At 38.8% G+C, this 20,846-nt stretch overlaps 2 protein-coding genes and 1 long non-coding RNA gene across 3 annotated transcripts; all 3 read left to right on the plus strand.

Annotated features, from left to right (window-relative positions):
• Positions 1-221: 221 nt before the first annotated feature.
• On the plus strand, positions 222-933 carry LOC145908021 (uncharacterized). The gene is made up of 3 exons (XR_014402918.1): positions 222-350; positions 466-699; positions 898-933. It is a non-coding gene; the product is annotated as an uncharacterized LOC145908021 (long non-coding RNA).
• Positions 934-2,145: 1,212 nt separating this feature from the next.
• Positions 2,146-9,605, plus strand: LOC145909510 (semaphorin-5B-like). The gene is made up of 14 exons (XM_082996899.1): positions 2,146-2,273; positions 4,996-5,053; positions 5,495-5,961; positions 6,141-6,226; positions 6,297-6,441; positions 6,624-6,754; positions 6,870-7,103; positions 7,300-7,428; positions 7,603-7,725; positions 7,911-8,033; positions 8,261-8,383; positions 8,727-8,855; positions 9,054-9,187; positions 9,293-9,605. Exons 1-14 carry the CDS (start codon positions 2,146-2,148, stop codon positions 9,395-9,397), a joined length of 2,115 nt encoding a protein of 704 aa, XP_082853025.1. The 3' UTR covers positions 9,398-9,605.
• A 6,091-nt stretch (positions 9,606-15,696) lies between these two features.
• LOC145907981 (uncharacterized) lies at positions 15,697-20,463 on the plus strand. Its single transcript, XM_082995133.1, has 17 exons — positions 15,697-15,886; positions 16,011-16,213; positions 16,365-16,499; positions 16,781-16,936; positions 16,990-17,046; positions 17,137-17,371; positions 17,599-17,774; positions 17,830-17,898; positions 17,955-18,155; positions 18,310-18,378; positions 18,439-18,657; positions 18,907-18,969; positions 19,035-19,253; positions 19,319-19,399; positions 19,468-19,620; positions 19,687-19,758; positions 19,873-20,463. Exons 1-17 carry the CDS (start codon positions 15,844-15,846, stop codon positions 20,242-20,244), a joined length of 2,523 nt encoding a protein of 840 aa, XP_082851259.1. The 5' UTR covers positions 15,697-15,843; the 3' UTR covers positions 20,245-20,463.
• The last annotated feature ends 383 nt before the right edge of the window (positions 20,464-20,846 follow it).

Raw genomic sequence — 20,846 nt, forward strand, 5'->3', positions numbered from 1 at the left:
AAGATTGTGTGTGGGGCCAGTGGTCAGCTTGGGGAGAGTTAGTATTTATTTTGGCTCTTGTACCTATCTAAATGTTACCGTAATGATTCGTTTTCTCTGAAGGCAATTTTCTGGAAAACAATTACTATCAATGTTTGACACTGCATTGCTTCATAGGATGTATAAATTAGCGATAATCAAGTTTATATGATGCTAAAAATTGGTTGATAATTTGTCCAGATGCAACAAAACTTGCGGCACAGGCTCTAAGGTACGGGAAAGAAATATTCACTTGAATAAGACCTGCAACGGGGCGGAATGCGTTGGTGATCACAGGGATGAACAAAAATGCAACTCTCAGTGTTGTTCTGGTATGTTGTCCCAGAATAGCTGAATAACAGTTCAGAAATTCGTGTCAAAATCTTGAAATCGAAACCCAAATTACACTCTGTCTACAAAGAATCAGCAGGACAAATTTTTGTTTAGTAAGCTGCACTGTATCGGATTGGGAAAACTGGGGCGTTTGTCCACAAACATGCGGTGTGACGAACAATAAAGTCAGGAACAGATCAGTGATCACTAATAACACGTGCGGAGGGGAGGAGTGCCCGACCCTGCAGGAAGTTGAGAGTTGTGAAGTGGTTTGTTACAATGGAGCAACTGCGACTGCTTCAGGTTGTTTATGTCAACCAGGGTGGAGCGGTCTGTGTTGCGATCAAGGTATTTTGTTTAATTATGTGGTTTGTTATATCTGCAATAGAAAAGTGGCAATGAATTTTTTTGTGATGTAATGAGTAATCTGCAGCTTCGAAAGCTTTTAAAAGTGTTACAAAACTTATTTGGAATTTTGAAAGAACAGCACAGTAAATGAGTAATCTGCAGCAATGTTAGTAATTACGTGGCTGTCTGCATTTCCAGACGTTGACGAGTGCACGCAACAAGGAAGTAGTTCATGCCCCTTGAATTCAGTATGCGTCAACACAGAAGGAAGTTATCGATGTGAGTGCGTCTCAGGCCATGAGTTTGGCTTCATTTGAATTTCACTTCCTTGCTCTTCAATCTCGCTTCCTTAATTGCTCTAAATGCTTGACTCATCCTGAAAACTCTTCAAATTAGCGCAAGCACGCTTGTGTTTCGTACATTCATTTGAGACCAAATAGTGTTGAAACGTTTATTTTAGCAAAACTGCAGAAATTTTAAGCAGCGGTAGTTATGCTGAAAACTCTTTTCGTTTGTTTATGTTTGCTGGCAATTATTCATGGCGCATCGGCATGGTAAGTATGTTTGTTGTTGTACGGAGTGAGGTTTGTGATGTGTTTGTAAATCGAATTTTGCCGTCAAAAAGAAATACAAATTGCAGCAAAATGTTCGATTTACCCCAGAATTTGGACTTCTGCAGGTTGTTTTGGAGTGATTGTAGCACCACGCCCTGTCAATGGAGGTGGGGAAGCTGCTCACGACCTTGTGGAGGTGGAAGAATGTATCCAACAATAACTCGGAGTAAGGGAGAGTGCGGTTCCTGCAACTTGCCTTACTCGAGATCGTGCAACAACCAATGTTGTCGAGGTAATGAAACAGAGAATAGGTTTCTCCTTATTTGCTGTTCAGTGGAAAATGAGGTTAAATTTGTTTTAAATTTATGAACATATCAATGCGACTACAAAAAAACGTGCTGTTGTGTTGGAACGTAATAGCGATACAGATATTAGCTACAAAGCGTTGTGCGCATTGCTTCGACCTGCCAATACACATCAGTGCAGTTGGTGACTGACAACAGTCTTATCAGCTATAAAGAGAGGATCTCACTTTGCAGTTTCTTTGCGCTGGATGTCGCTGCGTTAAGTCCCAAACGAGGTACGAGCGGCTAGAGACAAACTGTATTGGATAATACCATCGCCAAGCAACTGCTTGGGATCTAATAGTGTGGCCGGTTTGGTATCACGAACATTATTGGCTCATTCCGTGTACATAATATACAGAAATTGGCAATATAACAATTATAATCTACACTCCGAGTGGAAGTTAGTAGTACTCTTTATGAACAAATGTACTTTGAATATAACTGTAATGAAATTTTGTAATAAAAAAATTCAATCTCTGTGTTTTAAGATATCGCATTTCGACTATTATCATCATGATTGTTTCAGTGAACTGCTATTGGGCATCATGGAGGAGTTGGGGTGGATGCTCTGCGAGCTGTGGAAGTGGAATCAGGACACGGACCCGGGGATACGGCCGGAGTGCAAGTTGCGGAGGCAGTCGTTGTTACGGAGGCTCAACTTCGTCACAGACTTGTAACACAAGATGCTGTCCGGTGAACTGCGCCTGGGGATCATGGGGGAGTTACGGTTCATGCTCCGCCAATTGTGGCGGAGGAACGCAGTCTAGATCTCGCTCTAAAACAAGATCCCATTCTTGCGAAGGGTCTTGCTCTGGGTTTTCGTATTCTTCTCGCTCGTGCAATACTCACTCTTGCCCTGTGAATTGTCGTTGGAGTTCATGGGGTGAATACGGGACATGTTCTGTCTCTTGCGGAGGGGGGACACAGGTTAGATCAAGAAATATCTCTGTAAGTTCCAGGCATGGAAGTTTAGCTTGTTCGGGGCCATCAACGTCTTCAAGTAGATGCAATTCTCAGCCTTGTCCTATTGATTGTCGTTGGAGTTTGTGGGGTGAATACGGGACATGTTCTGTCTCTTGCGGAGGGGGGACACAGGTTAGATCAAGAAATATCTCTGTAAGTTCCAGGCATGGAGGTTTAGCTTGTTCGGGGCCATCAACGTCTTCAAGTAGATGCAATTCTCAGCCTTGTCCTATTGATTGTCGTTGGAGTTTGTGGGGTGAATACGGGACATGTTCTGTCTCTTGCGGAGGTGGAACACAGGTTAGATCAAGAAATATCTCTGTAAGTTCCAGGCATGGAGGTTTAGGTTGTTCGGGGCCATCAACGTTTTCAAGTAGATGCAACTCTCAGCCTTGTCCTATTGATTGTCGTTGGAGATTGTGGGGTGAATACGGGACATGTTCTGTCTCTTGCGGAGGTGGAACACAGGTTAGATCAAGAAATATCTCTGTAAGTTCCAGGCATGGAGGTTTAGCTTGTTCGGGGCCATCAACGTCTTCAAGTAGATGCAATTCTCAGCCTTGTCCTATTGATTGTCGTTGGAGTTTGTGGGGTGAATACGGGACATGTTCTGTCTCTTGCGGAGGTGGAACACAGGTTAGATCAAGAAATATCTCTGTAAGTTCCAGGCATGGAGGTTTAGGTTGTTCGGGGCCATCAACGTTTTCAAGTAGATGCAACTCTCAGCCTTGTCCTATTGATTGTCGTTGGAGTTTGTGGGGTGAATACGGGACATGTTCTGTCTCTTGCGGAGGTGGAACACAGGTTAGATCAAGAAATATCTCTGTAAGTTCCAGGCATGGAGGTTTAGCTTGTTCGGGGCCATCAACGTCTTCAAGTAGATGCAATTCTCAGCCTTGTCCTATTGATTGTCGTTGGAGTTTGTGGGGTGAATACGGGACATGTTCTGTCTCTTGCGGAGGTGGAACACAGGTTAGATCAAGAAATATCTCTGTAAGTTCCAGGCATGGAGGTTTAAGTTGTTCGGGGCCATCGAAGTTTTCAAGTAGATGCAACTCTCAGCCTTGTCCTATTGATTGTCGTTGGAGTTTGTGGGGTGAATACGGGACATGTTCTGTCTCTTGCGGAGGTGGAACACAGGTTAGATCAAGAAATATCTCTGTAAGTTCCAGGCATGGAGGTTTAGCTTGTTCGGGGCCATCAACGTTTTCAAGTAGATGCAATTCTCAGCCTTGTCCTATTGATTGTCGTTGGAGTTTGTGGGGTGAATACGGGACATGTTCTGTCTCTTGCGGAGGTGGAACACAGGTTAGATCAAGAAATATCTCTGTAAGTTCCAGGCATGGAGGTTTAGGTTGTTCGGGGCCATCAACGTTTTCAAGTAGATGCAATTCTCAGCCTTGTCCTATTGATTGTCGTTGGAGTTTGTGGGGTGAATACGGGACATGTTCTGTCTCTTGCGGAGGTGGAACACAGGTTAGATCAAGAAATATCTCTGTAAGTTCCAGGCATGGAGGTTTAGCTTGTTCGGGGCCATCAACGTTTTCAAGTAGATGCAATTCTCAGCTTTGCCCTATCAATTGTCGCTGGAGTTTGTGGGGTGAATACGGGACATGTTCTGTCTCTTGCGGAGGTGGAACACAGGTTAGATCAAGAAATATCTCTGTAAGTTCCAGGCATGGAGGTTTAGGTTGTTCGGGGCCATCAACGTTTTCAAGTAGATGCAATTCTCAGCCTTGTCCTATTGATTGTCGTTGGAGTTTGTGGGGTGAATACGGGACATGTTCTGTCTCTTGCGGAGGTGGAACACAGGTTAGATCAAGAAATATCTCTGTAAGTTCCAGGCATGGAGGTTTAGCTTGTTCGGGGCCATCAACGTCTTCAAGTAGATGCAACTCTCAGCTTTGCCCTATCAATTGTCGTTGGAGTTTGTGGGGTGAATACGGGACATGTTCTGTCTCTTGAGGAGGGGGGACACACGTTAGATCAAGAAATATCGATGTAAGTTCCAGACATGGGGGTTTAGCTTGTTCGGGGCCATCGAAGTCTTCAAGTAGATGCAATTTTCAGCCTTGCCCTATCAATTGTCGTTGGAGTTTGTGGGGTGAATACGGGACATGTTCTGTCTCTTGCGGAGGTGGAACACAGGTTAGATCAAGAAATATCTCTGTAAGTTCCAGGCATGGAGGTTTAGCTTGTTCGGGGCCATCAACGTCTTCAAGTAGATGCAACTCTCAGCTTTGCCCTATCAATTGTCGTTGGAGTTTGTGGGGTGAATACGGGACATGTTCTGTCTCCTGCGGAGGGGGAACACAGATTAGATCAAGAAATATCTCTGTAAGTTCCAGGCATGGAGGTTTAGCTTGTTCGGGGCCATCAACGTCTTCAAGTAGATGCAATTCTCAGCCTTGTCCTATTGATTGTCGTTGGAGTTTGTGGGGTGAATACGGGACATGTTCTGTCACTTGCGGAGGGGGAACACAGGTTAGATCAAGAAATATCTCTGTAAGTTCCAGGCATGGAGGTTTAGCTTGTTCCGGCTTGTCGATGTCCATAAGAAGTTGCAACACCCACCCATGTCCAATGCATTGCATCTGGGGAGCGTGGAGCGAATTTGGAAAATGTTCTGTGAGTTGTGGTGGCGGAAATAAGATGAAAACAAGATCGGTGCAAGTAAAAGAACAACTTGGTGGCACAAAATGTGCGGGCGAAACATTCTTTAACCAATCCTGCAACACTCGGCCTTGCCCTGTTGATTGTTTATGGGGAGAATGGAGCAATTACGATAAATGCTCTGTAAGTTGTGGTGGGGGAACTCAAACAAAACTTAGGAACATTGCTCGATACGTAAGGCATGGAGGTTTAAATTGCACAGGACCAACCGAGCAGTCGCAAAGATGCAACACCCAATGTTGTCCGGTTAACTGCCAGTGGGGACAGTGGAGTAAATTTAAGGATTGTTCCATTGAATGTGGTAACGGCACACAATATCGCAATCGACAGGTTGTGGTTGCAGCTGACTGCGGTGGTCAAGGATGTTTGGGCGAAGATACCTCGTCACAATTCTGTAACACTCACTGCTGTCCCATCGACTGCCAGTGGGTAGAGTGGAGTGATTTCGGCGAGTGTTCTGTCCCATGCGGTGGAGGCCAAAAACACCGTCAACGCCAAGTTTCTGTGGAGCTAGCGTGTGGCGGACGATCCTGCAATGGTTTAGGTATTGATTCAACACCGTGTAACACACACCCATGTCCTGTGGATTGTGTCTGGGGTAACTGGGGTGTGTGGGGCAACTGCAATGTTACCTGCGGTGGTGGATCCAGGTTCAGATCAAGAAAGGTTGACGTGGAAGCACAGCATGGGGGATTCGAATGTGAAGTTCAATTATATGAGTCAGAGTAAGTGTTTATTGAATAGAAATGCATGGTGTTTGGTACTTGTCATGAGTGGGAATGTGGCGATTTTGTGTTGGCACCAGATATCACTCAGCTTCCCATTTGTTAGATTCCCTGTTCCTAATTTGCTAAAAATTTACTGCTCATTACTACTTTCTATAACAATAAACAATTATTTGCAGAATCTGTAATCAAAATTGTTGTCCAGTCAAATGTGTCTGGAACAATTGGAGTGTTTGGACAATCTGCTCCAAAACGTGCCAGAATGGTTGGTAGTTATTTGGTATGCTTTCTGGCATAGATTGAAAAAAAAACGTAACAAAATTGTTTCTTTGAAGGAACGCAATCAAGGTTGAGAAGTGTCAGTGTGACGCAAACATGCGGTGGTTCCCCTTGCAATGGCAGCTTCATGGAAGAGAGAACGTGCAATGATGTTTGTTGTCCTGAAGATTGTGTGTGGGGCCAGTGGTCAGCTTGGGGAGAGTTAGTATTTATTTTGGCTCTTGTACCCATCTAAATGTTACCGTAATGATTCGTTTTCTCTGAAGGCAATTTTCTGGAAAACAATTACTATCAAAGTTTGACACTGCATTGCTTCATAGGATGTATAAATTAGCGATAATCAAGTTTATATGATGCTAAAAATTAGTTGATAATTTGTCCAGATGCAGCAAAACTTGCGGCACAGGCTCTAAGGTACGGGAAAGAAATATTCACTTGAACAAGACCTGCAACGGGGCGGAATGCGTTGGTGATCACAGGGATGAACAAAAATGCAACTCTCAGTGTTGTTCTGGTATGTTGTCTCGGAATAGCTGAATAACAGTTCAGAAATTCGTGTCAAAATCTTGAAATCGAAACCCAAATAACACTCTGTCTGCAAAGAATCAGGAGGACAAATTTTTGTTTAGTGAACTGCACTGTATCGGATTGGGAAAACTGGAGCGTTTGTCCACAAACATGTGGTGTGACGAACAACAAAGTCAGGAACAGATCAGTGATCACTAATAACACGTGTGGAGGGAAGGTGTGCCCGACCCTGCAGGAAGTTGAGAGTTGTGAAGTGATTTGTTACAATGGAGCAACTGCGACTGCTTCAGGATGTTTATGTCAACCAGGGTGGAGCGGTCTGTGTTGCGATCAAGGTATTTTGTTTAATTATGTGGTTTGTTATATCTGCAATAGAAAAGTGGCAATGAATTTTTTTGTGATGTAATAAGTAATCTGCAGCTTCAAAAGCTTTTAAAAGTGTTACAAAACTCTTGGAATTTTGAAAGATCAGCACAGTAAATGAGTAATTTGCAGCAATGGTAGCAATTACGTGGCTGTCTGCATTTCCAGACGTTGACGAGTGCACGCAACAAGGAAATAGTTCATGCCCCTTGAAATCAGTGTGCATCAACACAGAAGGAAGTTACCAATGTGATTGCGACCCAGGCTACCAGAAAAACAGCAACATGGAATGTGAAAGTAGGTTTTTGGCTCGTGTTGCAATTCATTGTGAAAAACACCGAAACTTTTTGAAAAAACATGTTTACTTCTATATTGGTTACTTAGTGTTTAAGCATTCAATACGCGGTTTGTTCTTCCATGCAATACAAGTTTTGGCTCGAATAACAACTAATTCTAAACCTTCTGTTACAGATGTTGATGAATGCATAAACGAGATTTCAAATTGCCACCAAAACGGTCGATGCGTTGACACTGATGGAAGTTTTTTTTGCATGTGCGAGCATGGATTTTCAGGAAATGGAACAGTCTGCTTAGGTATGCCACTGGTCCTTTTTTGATCATTTAAATAAAATCGCCTGCAGAATCCTTACACTATTAACAGTAATTTTAATTAGACGACAAAACAAGAGCAAGCATTCATGATATTAGATTCCTAATTTTAATTTTAGGTCAACATAGTTAATGATACAACTTTGGAATTATGTATTTTATTCGTCCAGATATTAATGAGTGTGAAGCAAACACTGCTCTCTGCCCAGACAACACCATATGTGTCAACACTAAAGGAAATTATTCATGTCCATGTCTGACTGGCTTCGTGTCTCAATTTGGGCTATGTTCTGGTTCGTACTGACAAAATAGTGATGGTTATTCGATAGTTAATGTTAGGTTTGAAAACACAGTTCACATTTTTCAATTAAGTATTCAACAATTTTGGACACTGTTTTGTGAGCCCACGCAATGTAATAGCTGAAATTGCTAAGTTAAGCGGTTGTAAAGCGGGCGACTTTAGCATGGAAAAAGTATGCATTATTTCAGAAATATTTGCTTGTTATATTTTGTTGAACAGATGTTAACGAGTGCCAGCAAGGGAATGCCGGGTGCGCTGTCAACGCAAATTGCGAAAACACGTTCGGTTCGTACAAATGCTTCTGCAATGAAGGAATGTCCGGGGACGGAAGGACTTGTGTTGGTAAGAATTAAACTTGCTTATGTTTGCTTGTTCGGCAACTGGTGATTTGAAACGAAACATTCAACATAAAAAATAACTACTATAAGTCCTCACCAATATCAACCAACACAAAAAATTAAACATCTGCTTTAAAACACACGTTATCCTTGAGTTTAGTTTGCGTTTCATTCATCAAAAATATCACGTTTTATTGGGGATTTCCGTAACAATTTAATAGTAATGATGTAAATACAGTACAGTTAGGGCTTGTCACACCTATGCCACCATCCATTTTCAAAATGGTTTATTAAGGTTTTATTCTTTGATCTCAGTTATGATTTAATAAAACACTTTTGCCTTGAAGACATCGACGAATGTAGCGACCCACAGAAGAAACCTTGCACCGGTGACTACATGGAATGTCAAAACACAGTGGGTAGTTTTCAATGTACATGTCCTTCCTACATGGGCCTCCAAGATGGAAACTGCGTTGGTAAAAACTACTTTGCAAATTTTTATTTAAATGTAAAAGAGGGTGTATTGAGCTTACAACCAAAGCTATCAACAACCTTTTGTGCAATAGTGTAGATTGATTTACAAATACAAATCAAGCAGCATTGATGAATAATTGATCTAATCTAATAATCTAATCTAATTACCCCTACTGGCATGTGACAAACTTTCGGTTTAGAACTTCCGCCAAACTTTGTTTCGAGGAAAAAGAAAGAACCGTCAGCGTCAGGCGGAACCATAATTATAAAGTTGACGCTTTACGTGCTTTCGGGAATCGTGGTGATCCTACTGCTCGTATTTGTTGCAGTGCAGGTAAATTAAATCTTTGTAATGTATTCCAGTACGTTTTTTATGCCAACTGTTGTAACTGTGTAATCCATGCTCATGTTGTGCTTTTTAACCAATTTATTGTATAAGGTGTACAAAGGAGTGGCAAATTCAGAGACCGAAATATTGACAAATCCGTCTCACTGTGAACACAACGCAATAAAACTGGACGAAATTAATGACGAAGATCTTTAACATCTGAATGTGACACTTTTGACATTGAAATATGTCCTCACATGTGTTGTTTACAAATAAAGCTTTGGAATATTTTTCGCATATTTGATCATTTTATGACACTATTCTTTTGAAATTAAAAGAAAACAAGTCGTTCATTACAAAACATGAGACATCTTCCTTTAAATCAGGACGTTTTCTGATGTTTCGCAACATGTTTAATAAACAAACTGACAAAGAATTTTACAACAGTATTCGTATATTTTCCACGAAAGATTTTTTGCCAGCGCAATTCCTAACATCGTCTCTCAAATCTTCAACATCGATAAAGCAACATATCGAAAATCGTTCGTCATATCGACAATCGTACGATTTCAGTACAGAATTTTATAAAGCAACTAATAACGTTTATTTAAAGAAATCAATGTCGTGATTTCGCCTTTTGATAGTTTGCACAAAACCCGTTGTTGTTGAATTCTTTTTCATCATGGTTCTGCAGCTAAACCACACTAGGAAACCGTTTACCTAAGAAAAAATGTAATACTTTTTGAGCAAGTGCAAATTTACAGACGAATTACCCAGAGTTCGCTAACTAGCCTTGTTGACTTGTGATGCAAACAGATGACCACTGTTTCGACTTGAGTCTCAGTGGTCACCATCTTGCTTAGTTTCGTGGTGTTACAAGCGTGCAATTTCAGGTCTATACACTCTGACAGTGAAGGATTGACCACAACAAATTACCAAGTCGAAAGAACTGTTGTGTCCTGTTTAGAACGGTTTAGCGAAAGACATCATGAGCCACGACGAAGTTTTCTTCACTTTTTGTTTTGTTAAAGAGTGGTGTAATGAAAGGTGTTTAAGATAGTATGGAATATACCCTACAGAATCCCAGAAGAAATCCATATAAATTTATATGCAAGATCAAGAAATGCATCGTCATTTAAAATATTTAACCTACAAAAGAAGAAATTAAAATTGTCGGAAGGTGTCGCTGCAGAGCATTATAGTTCCGGCTGTGTAAGGGTGATATTGGATTTTCGCTTAAACCGTAATTAAACACTCAGTTAGAAGGCTACGTTTACATATCCTCGTGCAGTCGGTATATTTTTGACAATATGTCGATTATTTCGCATCAGAGCTAAAAATAATAAAATATGACTTGTTTGCTGGGATTTCTCCGTTTGAATTTCCACAAGTTTTGGTGCTTTCTGCTCATTCATTTTTCTGTTCATTATTTTTGTTGACACAATCCAAAGTCATCCATTCAGTTCCCAAGTCGCAAAAAATTCTTTGAGCACAAGGTTTTCGAACACTGTTTAATCTGGATTGGTGCCTGGTCTTTTAAGCGGCGAGTCAGAATATTTTCCAAAGAAAGTTACAAGAGAACTATTTACACAAGCAAGGGAAGTTAAAATGGAGACTTGATCGTAACACGCACGAGGAAATGGGGTGCGATGTATTAATTTTTTCGACACGTAGCAAGTTTTTGGTCACAATGCATTTCTTGATCTCGTGTATAAATTTCAATGGGCTTCCTCTAGGATTCTGTAGGTTATATTCCATGATATCTTTAACACCGTCATTACACTGGTTGACAAAACAAAAAGTAAAGAACACTCTTCTTTGTTTAGGCTCTGAATATCTTTCGCTAAACCGTTCTAAGCAGGACACAACGATCTTTCGGATGGGTAGTTTGTTGTGGACAACTCTTCACTAACAGAATATATAGGTTTGCACGCTTCGAACGCCACCAAACTAAGCAAGATGGAGCCAATGACATGAATTATGTGAAATTAAGACAGATGGCCACTGTTTTTGCACATTAGGTCTCATCAGTAAAGCTTAGTGTGACTCAGGACGAAACAGTAGCCATCTGTGTGCACATCACATAAGGCAACGAAACTAGTTAGCGAACTGTGGGGAATTTCTTGTGTTAAATTGCACATGCCTAAAAAATTTAGACGGTGTTTGTTTAGTGAATGGTTTCCTAATGGTTTAGCTGTCGACTGATTAAAAAGAATTCAACAACAACAGGTTTTGTGCAAACTATCAAAAGGCACAAAATCACCGATTTGATTTCTTTGAAAGGTATGTTTTTCGTATAATTGTCGATTTTCGACACTTTAAGTATCGTCCAGGCAAATTGCAAAAGAATGGGGATCGATTTCCAAAGTCACTTAACAAGCATTGTCCATATATTGAAGATTTTAGTGACGATTTCAGGAATTGCGCTGACAAAAAACTTTTGTGGAAATCATATGATTTTTGTCGTGCTAAAGTGATTTGTTATGGTGTATATTAAACATGCTGCAAAATATCAGGAAACTCCCTGATTTGAAGGAGGATGATTCATGTTTTGTAATGAACGCCTTGTTTTCCCACATTATAGCTTTCAGTATATATCGATAAGGAACTGATTGATTTGAAAATAGTGTCAAAAATGACGAAATAGGCGAAACAAATTCCAGTTTAAGAACTCATTTTCGAACTCATACTGGAGAAAAGCCGTTTAAATGTGAAATATGTAATAAATCTTTTTCTGAAAAACACAATTTCAGAACGCACTTTCGAATTCATACTGGAGAAAAACCGTTCAAATGTGATATTTTTGAAAAAACATTGTTCACCTTCAAACTCATACTCATAGGGAGAAATCATTAAAAAGCTTGCAACATATGTAATAGACTTTTTCTGCAAGGAATGTATCGTGAACATTTACCGTCGGATCCACACTGGAGAAACATCGTGAAGATGTAGTTAAACCTTTTCAACACAGCCTCGGGATTTGCACCGTCTAACTTGCTCTTGACAAAAGAAAAAACCCAGCGGATTGCAACATGTCAGATAAAGATTTCAAGGAACTTAAACAACACAAAATATCGTATACTGATAATATATGTCTCATGCAATATGTTTTTAAGAATCGTTGGTGATGCTATATGGATTGATAGTTAGATTTTAATCTATGCCAAATAGTCATGACATTTCGTCATCGGGAACAACTGTGCCAACGCGAGCGTAAACACAGTGTATGTGTCTTCAAATGCTGTTGAAATTTTTCGCGGAACTTTGTCATTTCCTTTCTTCCTTTCAAATGTTTTTTTTCCAAGTACTGTTCCTGGTATTCTGTATGGTTGCCACGTGAACTACTATGTAACAAGAGATAAGTTATCGTGCCTGTCTTGTGCCCCGTCAAACGGAACTTAGTAAGAATAAAATTGTACGTATTATTTGGAAGAATCATTCATAATCGAATAAGATCAGACTATATGACCAAAAATATAGCTATGCACAAAGTAAAGTGCAACATACTTTGTCGATCGTTGTATGCTACATGTTTTACAACTTTAATATCAGAGGTAAGATAGCCTTAATCTTCATTCAAATTTTCCTATTAAGCACGTATCAACTAGTACGACTAATTTGAACTTGTTGTTAGTAAATTCATTCAGAATGCTGAAAAATTATCTCTAATATTAAACTCACTTTGTATGTGCCTACGAACATTACACTACTTTATGTAGAAATAATGGGTATGGTTTTCTTTCAAACAATTCATCAAGGGTTTCTAACCAGCGTGATACTGGTTTTCAAAACCTTTGCAAATTAGTTAGGGGCCATTTAACTGTAGCTTTTTGGCATTTCATCCGTCTATTAAGCAAACGCCCAAGGTGTTGGCAATAGTGGAGCGGTATGTATGTGTTTCATGACACGTTGCAGCGCACTGTATAATGTATAATGTGGTTTATAAATTTAGCCAATTGAAAAGTCCTGCACTGAATTGTTAAAACAATAAATCCACAGCAAAATGACAGTCACAATTAAACGATAAAAATTTGAGGAAAAAGTTGATAAGATTTATAGCAAAATGAGTGATAAACTGTTATTTAATTTTCAACTTTGCACTGAAATGCAATGGGTTCAAATAAACCAAGCTCGAATATGATTTGTGTCGTGTTGTTTCATCAAAATCAGTTTCAGATCAGCAAAAAACACGTCACAAAACTCGACTTGTAATGACCGCCGATTTCCGTATTCGTTAATACGATTGTATGATTTTCAGCCTCTGGCGCTAGAAGAATTGTGTAAATAATCGCCAATATTACTCAGAGGAAATATCGAATACTTCTGGAACGTCGGACGGAACGAAGGATGCAGACAGAGGCTTTCCTGTAGTAGTCCCACAGCCTTCTGGCATCCGGTTCAACGACTGACCCTTTTCATTGCAACTTGTTAAACACGTGTGACCTGTTCACATTCAATCTGCCACCCAACTAGTCTCTGCCACTTAACTTACTGCCTATAGCACAGCAGTTACTCGCTCAGTCAGTCTAGTATTTATCATTATCTCACAAAAGCACGTTTTATGGTAACTAACTTGCTACAATTCAGTCACGTGTTTTCATTCTTAAACATTAACTCGAAGTCATTTACGCGCTTTGACAATTTAACAAACGCTAATTGATACTGAAACGTGTTCTTCAACTGATGAATAACTCTGCTCGCGGATTCAAAACCAGTAGTCGTAGGTAAAGAACACACACAACAGACTTAGTTTCAAACATTTGGAGGCTGCAGAACTGGTAGATGGAATTGAATAGTAATTTTTGCGAACTCTAATCGTTAAAAATAAAGGAAAATGCACAATTCTTGAAAAATTATTTCACTTTCAGGTTATATAGGGGAGACCGGGGATACCTCGGACACGGGGATACCTCGGACCAGGTATTTTACGTCACAATTAGGTATTGTTAAGACACTTTTACAAAAGCCTTATGTCTCCATCAAACGTTAACAGGAACTTTGGAATTAAATCATGTCTGCAGAATGAATATCGTGTACGGTGAAGAGAATGCGATGCGATTTTAACGTGAGTCAAAACAGGTTAAATTTTTTTTATGTTTCGAATTTTTGATCACACCGAGATTCGAATCCAGATGGCTCGGGGTTTCTTAAATGATGTTGCCAATTGCTCATATTTTTTTTTACCGCACCGATGTTTGAGCCTAGGATATCCTGGCCACGAATCCCGATCAGGTTTTCTTCTTGGTATATGGGTCAGGCACATGGCCAATGCTGCCAATCACCCGCCCCAATTGCTCATCGACCATTAACTCATAACTAAAACAGCTCAACAGCGCCCACGTCCGGGTAATAGATTTTGTGTTTTCATTCGCTGAACGTGTTATGGAGCATCTAAGATGTTCTGCACACGTAAATTTGTACGTGAAGAACGAATTCGAATTCGCTTCGCCCAATCGCTCCTCCCTTTTCATGTGCAAGAGGAGCGCTGGCGCACTCAATTGTTCTCGCGTTTAAACGGTTCAAATGAGGTGTATTGAATTCGAATCGCTTTCAAACTACTTCGCTTTTTAACAAATGCAACCGGTTTTTAGGTTGTTAACTTTGTCACATTGCATCAGATAAATGATAAACATTGAAAGACAAGATGTGCTTGAAATTGCTTTTATAATTGTTTTTTTTACGCCCTATGGCTTGTACAAGTTTTTCTTAGCACTTCTATGATGGTTTGTTTTCCGAGGGTTGCGCTTAGTTTTGTTCCCAATGGTTGACGGCGACTGTGCTGTAGTCACCACAAATTGGATGTCTTTCTTGACTGCTCACATACAAGATCATTGTAGGACCTATTATGTGGAAACAGTGGACCTTTCTATGGCTCACTATTGAAAACATATTGGTTACATAGCTTTAATGCCAATCGTTGAGGTGTTGGTCGTATAGGATCTTGACCGAGGAAATCCAGCTGCGCAATGTACGAAGCGGAATGTGATCTTGAATGTGGTTTTGTTCAGTCGCCCATGTCATGCAGTCAAGCGTATCCTTAATTTCGACAGAGCTGGTTTGCGCGAAAGGGAAGTAGGTTTGTGGACGGAAAAAGAAATACCTACTAGTTTTTTATTGCTGTATTTCAGTAGTGAGCTGACAGGGTTGCAAAATATACTGCAAATTTGTTGTGATTATTGTATGATGTCGTTGTGCTACTTTTTGCCACCAACACTGGTTACAGCTGTAATTTTGATTGACATAAGACTCAATTAGCGGTACAATTCGCGTTTTGTGTTTATTGTTACAACTTATATACAGTTTATAGCAGTGGTGGGATTTAAATATTGAAGAATTTTGCTGGAGGTCAAGCATAGATGATTTGCATGTTTATTATAAATGACATTTTCAGGTTTCACTGGCATTGCATCCATGCTAAGTGGAAGCGCTTTTTTTGACGGGTTAAATCGACATCGAAAAAATCATCAGTTCATTATATTATCCTGGACACGTAGGGCCACTGTGCTCTGTCGACTAAAGTTGAAAATTTTACACAACGGCAAATCGCTTGCTGGCAAAAAAAACTCTAGCTTGGGATATCCATGTTTATGTGATATGTCCAAAACTTTTATTTGACCCTTCATGTTATTAGTTATAGGAGCTTTATTTTGTGAAGTGATCTCATGTTTCGAAGCGTACAGCAAGCGCTTCCAAGTGCGCCTTGTGGTAAGTAACTGTATGCAAATGTAGTATTAAACATTATCTACCCTAGCATATGTTGATGTATAATGACTTTCTTCTTAATAACTACACTAAATAAAATTTTTAAACTAGTCTGGTCGTATTTAAGCGGTTACAATAACAACGAAGAAAGAAGTAAACAAGGAATATGTGCACGTGATTGACCAAAATAAAATCGAAAAAGTGTTTGGAAGAAACGATGTTCGAAACTCCCCTGTTGCAATCTATTCAATTGCAGGATGCTTAAGAAAGGGAAAGTCCTTTTTTATGAACTTGGTATCAAGATACTTGGACTTTCTTGTGAAAAGCCAGGTTAGTTCATATGCCAACATATTTTATCAAACAGGACATCACCGTCAAATGCATTTAAAGAAAGTTTGTGCATTATATTTCCGAAAATGTTTTGTACATTTATTTTGTTAAATTTGCCTCAGTTTCCTTTAAACTTGAACCTCTGATACAGGAAGACGAGTGGACAAAGGACAAAGATGCCGAACTAAACAAGTATTTTGATTGGCGCCCGGGAACTGAGTCTCACACTGAAGGAATATTGGTTTGGAGTGAACCGTTTTGGCTAAAAAGTAACGAACACCCAAAGGTTTGCAGCTGAATAGAATTTATTCTAATAATCTGTTCTTCTGGCACAATTAAACGTAACTTTTATTGATCGACGTTTTACTTGCTATTCAGCTATGGGCTTCCTCAGGATAATAAATATTTCAAATAGAATATATTCAAAAACGATTTTCAATCTATAATGTGTAGTTTCACCTTGTGGGTCTGTTCCTTGTTTAGTGTTGTAGTTAGTAAAAACAACAGCATTACACAATCACGTGAAAAAAATATACTGCGGTAATATGTATGTTTTTGCATCTACAGATAGCTGTGTTTCTCATGGATACACAAGGTGTTTTTGACGGGAAAAATTCGGAGTTTTCCGATTCTGTTGTGTTCTGTTTAAGTACTTTTTTAAGTTCATGCCAGATTTACAATGTAACGGGCATGATAGATTCATCACATTTGAATAAACTGAAGGTCGGTTTTGACATACATAGATAATAACTTTTTAATCTAATATTTGTATTCAGACGTTTTCAGATTGTGGAAGTCATGTGTTTGGTGCAAACCTGTGTGAAAGTTACCAAGTAAGATGGTTGATTTTAAAGTAATATTGAGCGACGAATCTTGCCTTTAACGCACCAAAATCATTAACAATGTATTGTTAAAATCGGTAGACGTTGCTCTTTCTTGTGAGGGATTGGCAAAACGCAGGATATGAACTCGGTTTTGAAGGTGGTAGACTCCATCTAAAGAAAGAAATGCAACAACATAAAAAAAAGTCTGCAGAGCATCAATCTTTATGCAGAAATATCCAAACATCTTTCAAAGAAGTAAATTGTGCTTTGCTTCCGCACCCTGGAAATAAAATAACATGGAGAAACGAAACCAACACTAAAGCTAGTATAAAAGGTATGTTATATATTCTTATGCATTTTTATGCCTAATGTTTCACCAAATGCACAAGCTAGAAAACGAAGAACCATATTTTATTTGCTATATCCCAATATTTCTGATACAACTTATGTATTTCTGTCTTTCTCCAACACTTATCATTAAATGACAGTTCCCTCACATCAATTACAGTTTTGTACGTTTGTTTTGGTTTGAAAACTATTTTGAAATATTTTTAAACACAGATATTGACTCAATGTTTTTGGAAGCAACTGACAAAGTACTAAAAAAAATGTTTGAGGAAATCCAAGTAAAGAAACTTAATGATACGACGCTCAAAGGAGAGGATATTATCAATATGGCAATAGCAATTTCGGAAAAAATTGAAAAAAACCTATTGGATCCAAAGGGAATCTTTCAGGTTTTATGTGTGTTATTATTAAAACTATTTCTTTCACTTTTGAGACTATATTCAGGCATTATCGACAACAATTGTTGCAAATCTTGTGAAGAGCAGCGAAGATATTTTCTACACAGAAATACAGGTCTGTCGGCGATTAATCATAACTGCTTTAAACTTTCTAGTATGCTTGTTTTTCAGGTCGCCTCAGCTGAAAACAAATACATGTCCAAAGAAGTTTTGGAAAATACTCATTCAAAAATTGTTAATATAGTGATGAGAATGTTTAACACCAGACTAAAGCCTGAATTACAGCACTTTGTTTCACAAAGTCGACTTGATTTGGAAAAGAGTCTGGAAGAAAGAATCTTTATTGCAGAAAATCTCAACAATATTTCAAGGGTATATTGGCTGTATACATTTTAAGGTTGTTGGCAATGTAGTATTGTGCTGCTTTTATATTTGCAGGAACAATATTTTGTTTGTCAACTAAAAACCTTGGCATTAGGATGAATAGATAATATCTGGTTCATTCGATTTATTTTTTTATGCACAGGAAGGTGTGTGGGAGCTATACCGTTTGTTGATGGAAGACTGCTTCGATGCATGCCTTGATGAGTATAAGGTTTGTGTGCAAACAGAACAGTACGTTACAAACAGGGTAACGCTAATCGAATGACTTTAGAGAATATACGGAAGACACGTGAAACAATGTCGCTTCTTGTCTGCTGATAGAATAAAGGAAGAGTTTGGTGAAATAAAAAACAACGCAATAAAACTGTTCAAGTACACTGCAGGCGACAAAGTGGTTGACAAAACATTTGAAACAGAACTGCTGATTAAACTGGAAAAGAAACTTGACCTATTATTAAGGGTATTTTTGGAGGATAATGAACTACAAAAGGTAAAAACAAAATTTTTTTTTCTTTATTCAGTTGTTAAATGCACTTTAGAGCGTAGCCTAATTTTTCAAAAACGTTGAAACAAGTTTATTGCAAAAGAAAACAAGTTTAGTCAAACATGAAACACAGTAGGGTATGAAACTTGTCGGACTGAGAAATACACACACACACACAAACGTTTTATCAATATGTGATAGCAATTTACGAATATTTTATGCCACGTCCAATGCAAGAAACTGTGTATGTTGTAGGTAAATACTGCTATCGCTGTTTTGAAGGAATCTGAAAATGTGCTTCAAAATTTTCAAGAAAAGGTGAGAAAAATTTGTACATGAAAAGCCAAAGGCCTGCTGCATTTGTTTCCTTTTCGCTTACATAGGTCAAAAATAAAGGCAAACTTGAGAAAAACGTCCTGAGTATAAAAAAACAAACGATGGACGATTTTGTTGTTGATCATCTGAGCAAACTTCCAGCAACGTGGCAGGATCATTTCAAACGAAAACTTGATTCTGCAATGGACAACATCGCTAAACACTACTTGGACCAGTTTTTAACCTCCAGTGATCAAAATGTCGTTCAATATAATCTGAAAGAATACGTGGGGCATTACATTCCTGTGTTCTTTTCTGCAGGAATATAAGCACTTACATGCATTTTTCACAGACAAAGAATCGTGTTGAATTGGAAAAGGCAATGCAAAGCATTCGTTCTTTGGGCAAGCAAAATATTGCTGATACAACATCGGTAAGTAAACACAAAATAAATTATTTCTGTTCATTTGCCAAACAGATTATTGCAGTATAATTTTTAAGATGTTTCGAGTTGAAGCCATGTTTTCCATTTCCGGAAAAAGTTTAAATAAATGGAGAAGTTCGCCAAATACCGAGGAAATACTTTCTCTTTGTCCAAAGGAAACAGTTGAAAAGTGGATAGAAACACAGCAAAAATACAATGAATTGTACTTGGTGAGAATTAGGTACTGGGAAAATTATTTGTAATTTAATAATTATACGCTTATCTATTTATGCCAGAATTTTCAACGAAAAAGATCATCAGTTCTATTACAACTCCTTTTGAAAAAATGGAATGAAGACATGCAATGGGTGGGAAATATGTTCGTATTTACTTTTCCACTCCTTATAAACTCCACAAAAATATCTTTTGTTGTCCAAACTTGCGTAAAATAAACATTAATCAAAATTCCTACTCTTTATTAGATGCTTTCTGGTACAAAAATGACCGGTTCCCAGATGGGAATATGTTATGACGAAGTGGAAAACATAGGCAAGGCTTTCACAGCAAACTTGCCAGCTGATATTAGGAAGGAAGAACATGCAGCTTTAAAATCGGAATTAAAATCTAATTTAGCAAAATGGGAAAACGTGAATTTGTTTCACAAAACAATCTTTGTCCAAACCCTTCAAGACGTCCACGTTTTCTTCAGGAATGTTAAATTATGGTTTGAATCTTGGTGGGTCCAAGCGGATGTGCAGAAAATGCGCTTCGCCACAAAACCGAAAGAATGGTCGCTCCAGCGAGTAATGGGTTCATGCACACCTGGATTTGCAAATTTGAAAACTATTGCTTAAAGGTTTAACTGTACATCTTGATATACATTAGTTTTAACATTGGTAGTTTGACTAATTGATTTGCTAATTGGCATTGAATTGTGTTGCTGCGTTTTGTATAAAATGGTGTACATAATTTTGCCGTTTATGATTTGCGACCATTTTGCTTTTAATTCGCTTTACAATTTTTGCGTTGTAGCTGTCATAACATGTGCGTGTATAAAGTAAGCAATAAATACAGATCCTAAACCACAAATGCTTCAATAAAATTAATAAGGCTGGCGCTAACTTAAACATTTCACTCGCCGAGCAAGATATGCTTTCCGGCCTTAAAAAGGGAACTGAGCCCACTAGAGGCGCTCAAACGCTTTCGCCAGCAAATCGGTCAGAAGGAAGTTGTGGCGACTGTGCCCAGATGTCGTAGGTAAAAATATATATTATGTGATCGGCAAGATGCAGTTCATAGGGAAAGATGCTGTTAACTTGGTTAAGATTTAGGTGTTTTTTTTGTGCGTTTTTATGAAATTGGTTTTGTGTTGCTGCTTTCTATGGGATGTGTGAAATGCATTTCGTACTGGATTATCAACACAAACAGATTTATAAAGGTCTCTCGCTGCTTTTTT

This window comes from Ascidia mentula, chromosome 7 (assembly GCF_947561715.1).
Source record: "Ascidia mentula chromosome 7, kaAscMent1.1, whole genome shotgun sequence".
NCBI lineage: Eukaryota > Metazoa > Chordata > Ascidiacea > Phlebobranchia > Ascidiidae > Ascidia > Ascidia mentula.

Excerpts from the sequence above, each read along its gene's own strand:
- LOC145907981 (XM_082995133.1), top strand. The coding sequence starts at position 15,844 with ATGTTTCGAAGCGTACAGCAAGCGCTTCCAAGTGCGCCTTGTG. Across the intron at positions 17,047-17,136 it reads ACCTGTGTGAAAGTTACCAA|ACGTTGCTCTTTCTTGTGAG; the intron begins GTAAGATGGTTG and ends TAAAATCGGTAG. Across the intron at positions 17,775-17,829 it reads ATCCAAAGGGAATCTTTCAG|GCATTATCGACAACAATTGT; the intron begins GTTTTATGTGTG and ends GACTATATTCAG.
- LOC145909510 (XM_082996899.1), top strand. The coding sequence starts at position 2,146 with ATGGAGGAGTTGGGGTGGATGCTCTGCGAGCTGTGGAAGTGGAATCAG. Across the intron at positions 6,755-6,869 it reads CAACTCTCAGTGTTGTTCTG|TGAACTGCACTGTATCGGAT; the intron begins GTATGTTGTCTC and ends ATTTTTGTTTAG. Across the intron at positions 9,188-9,292 it reads TCGTATTTGTTGCAGTGCAG|GTGTACAAAGGAGTGGCAAA; the intron begins GTAAATTAAATC and ends TTATTGTATAAG.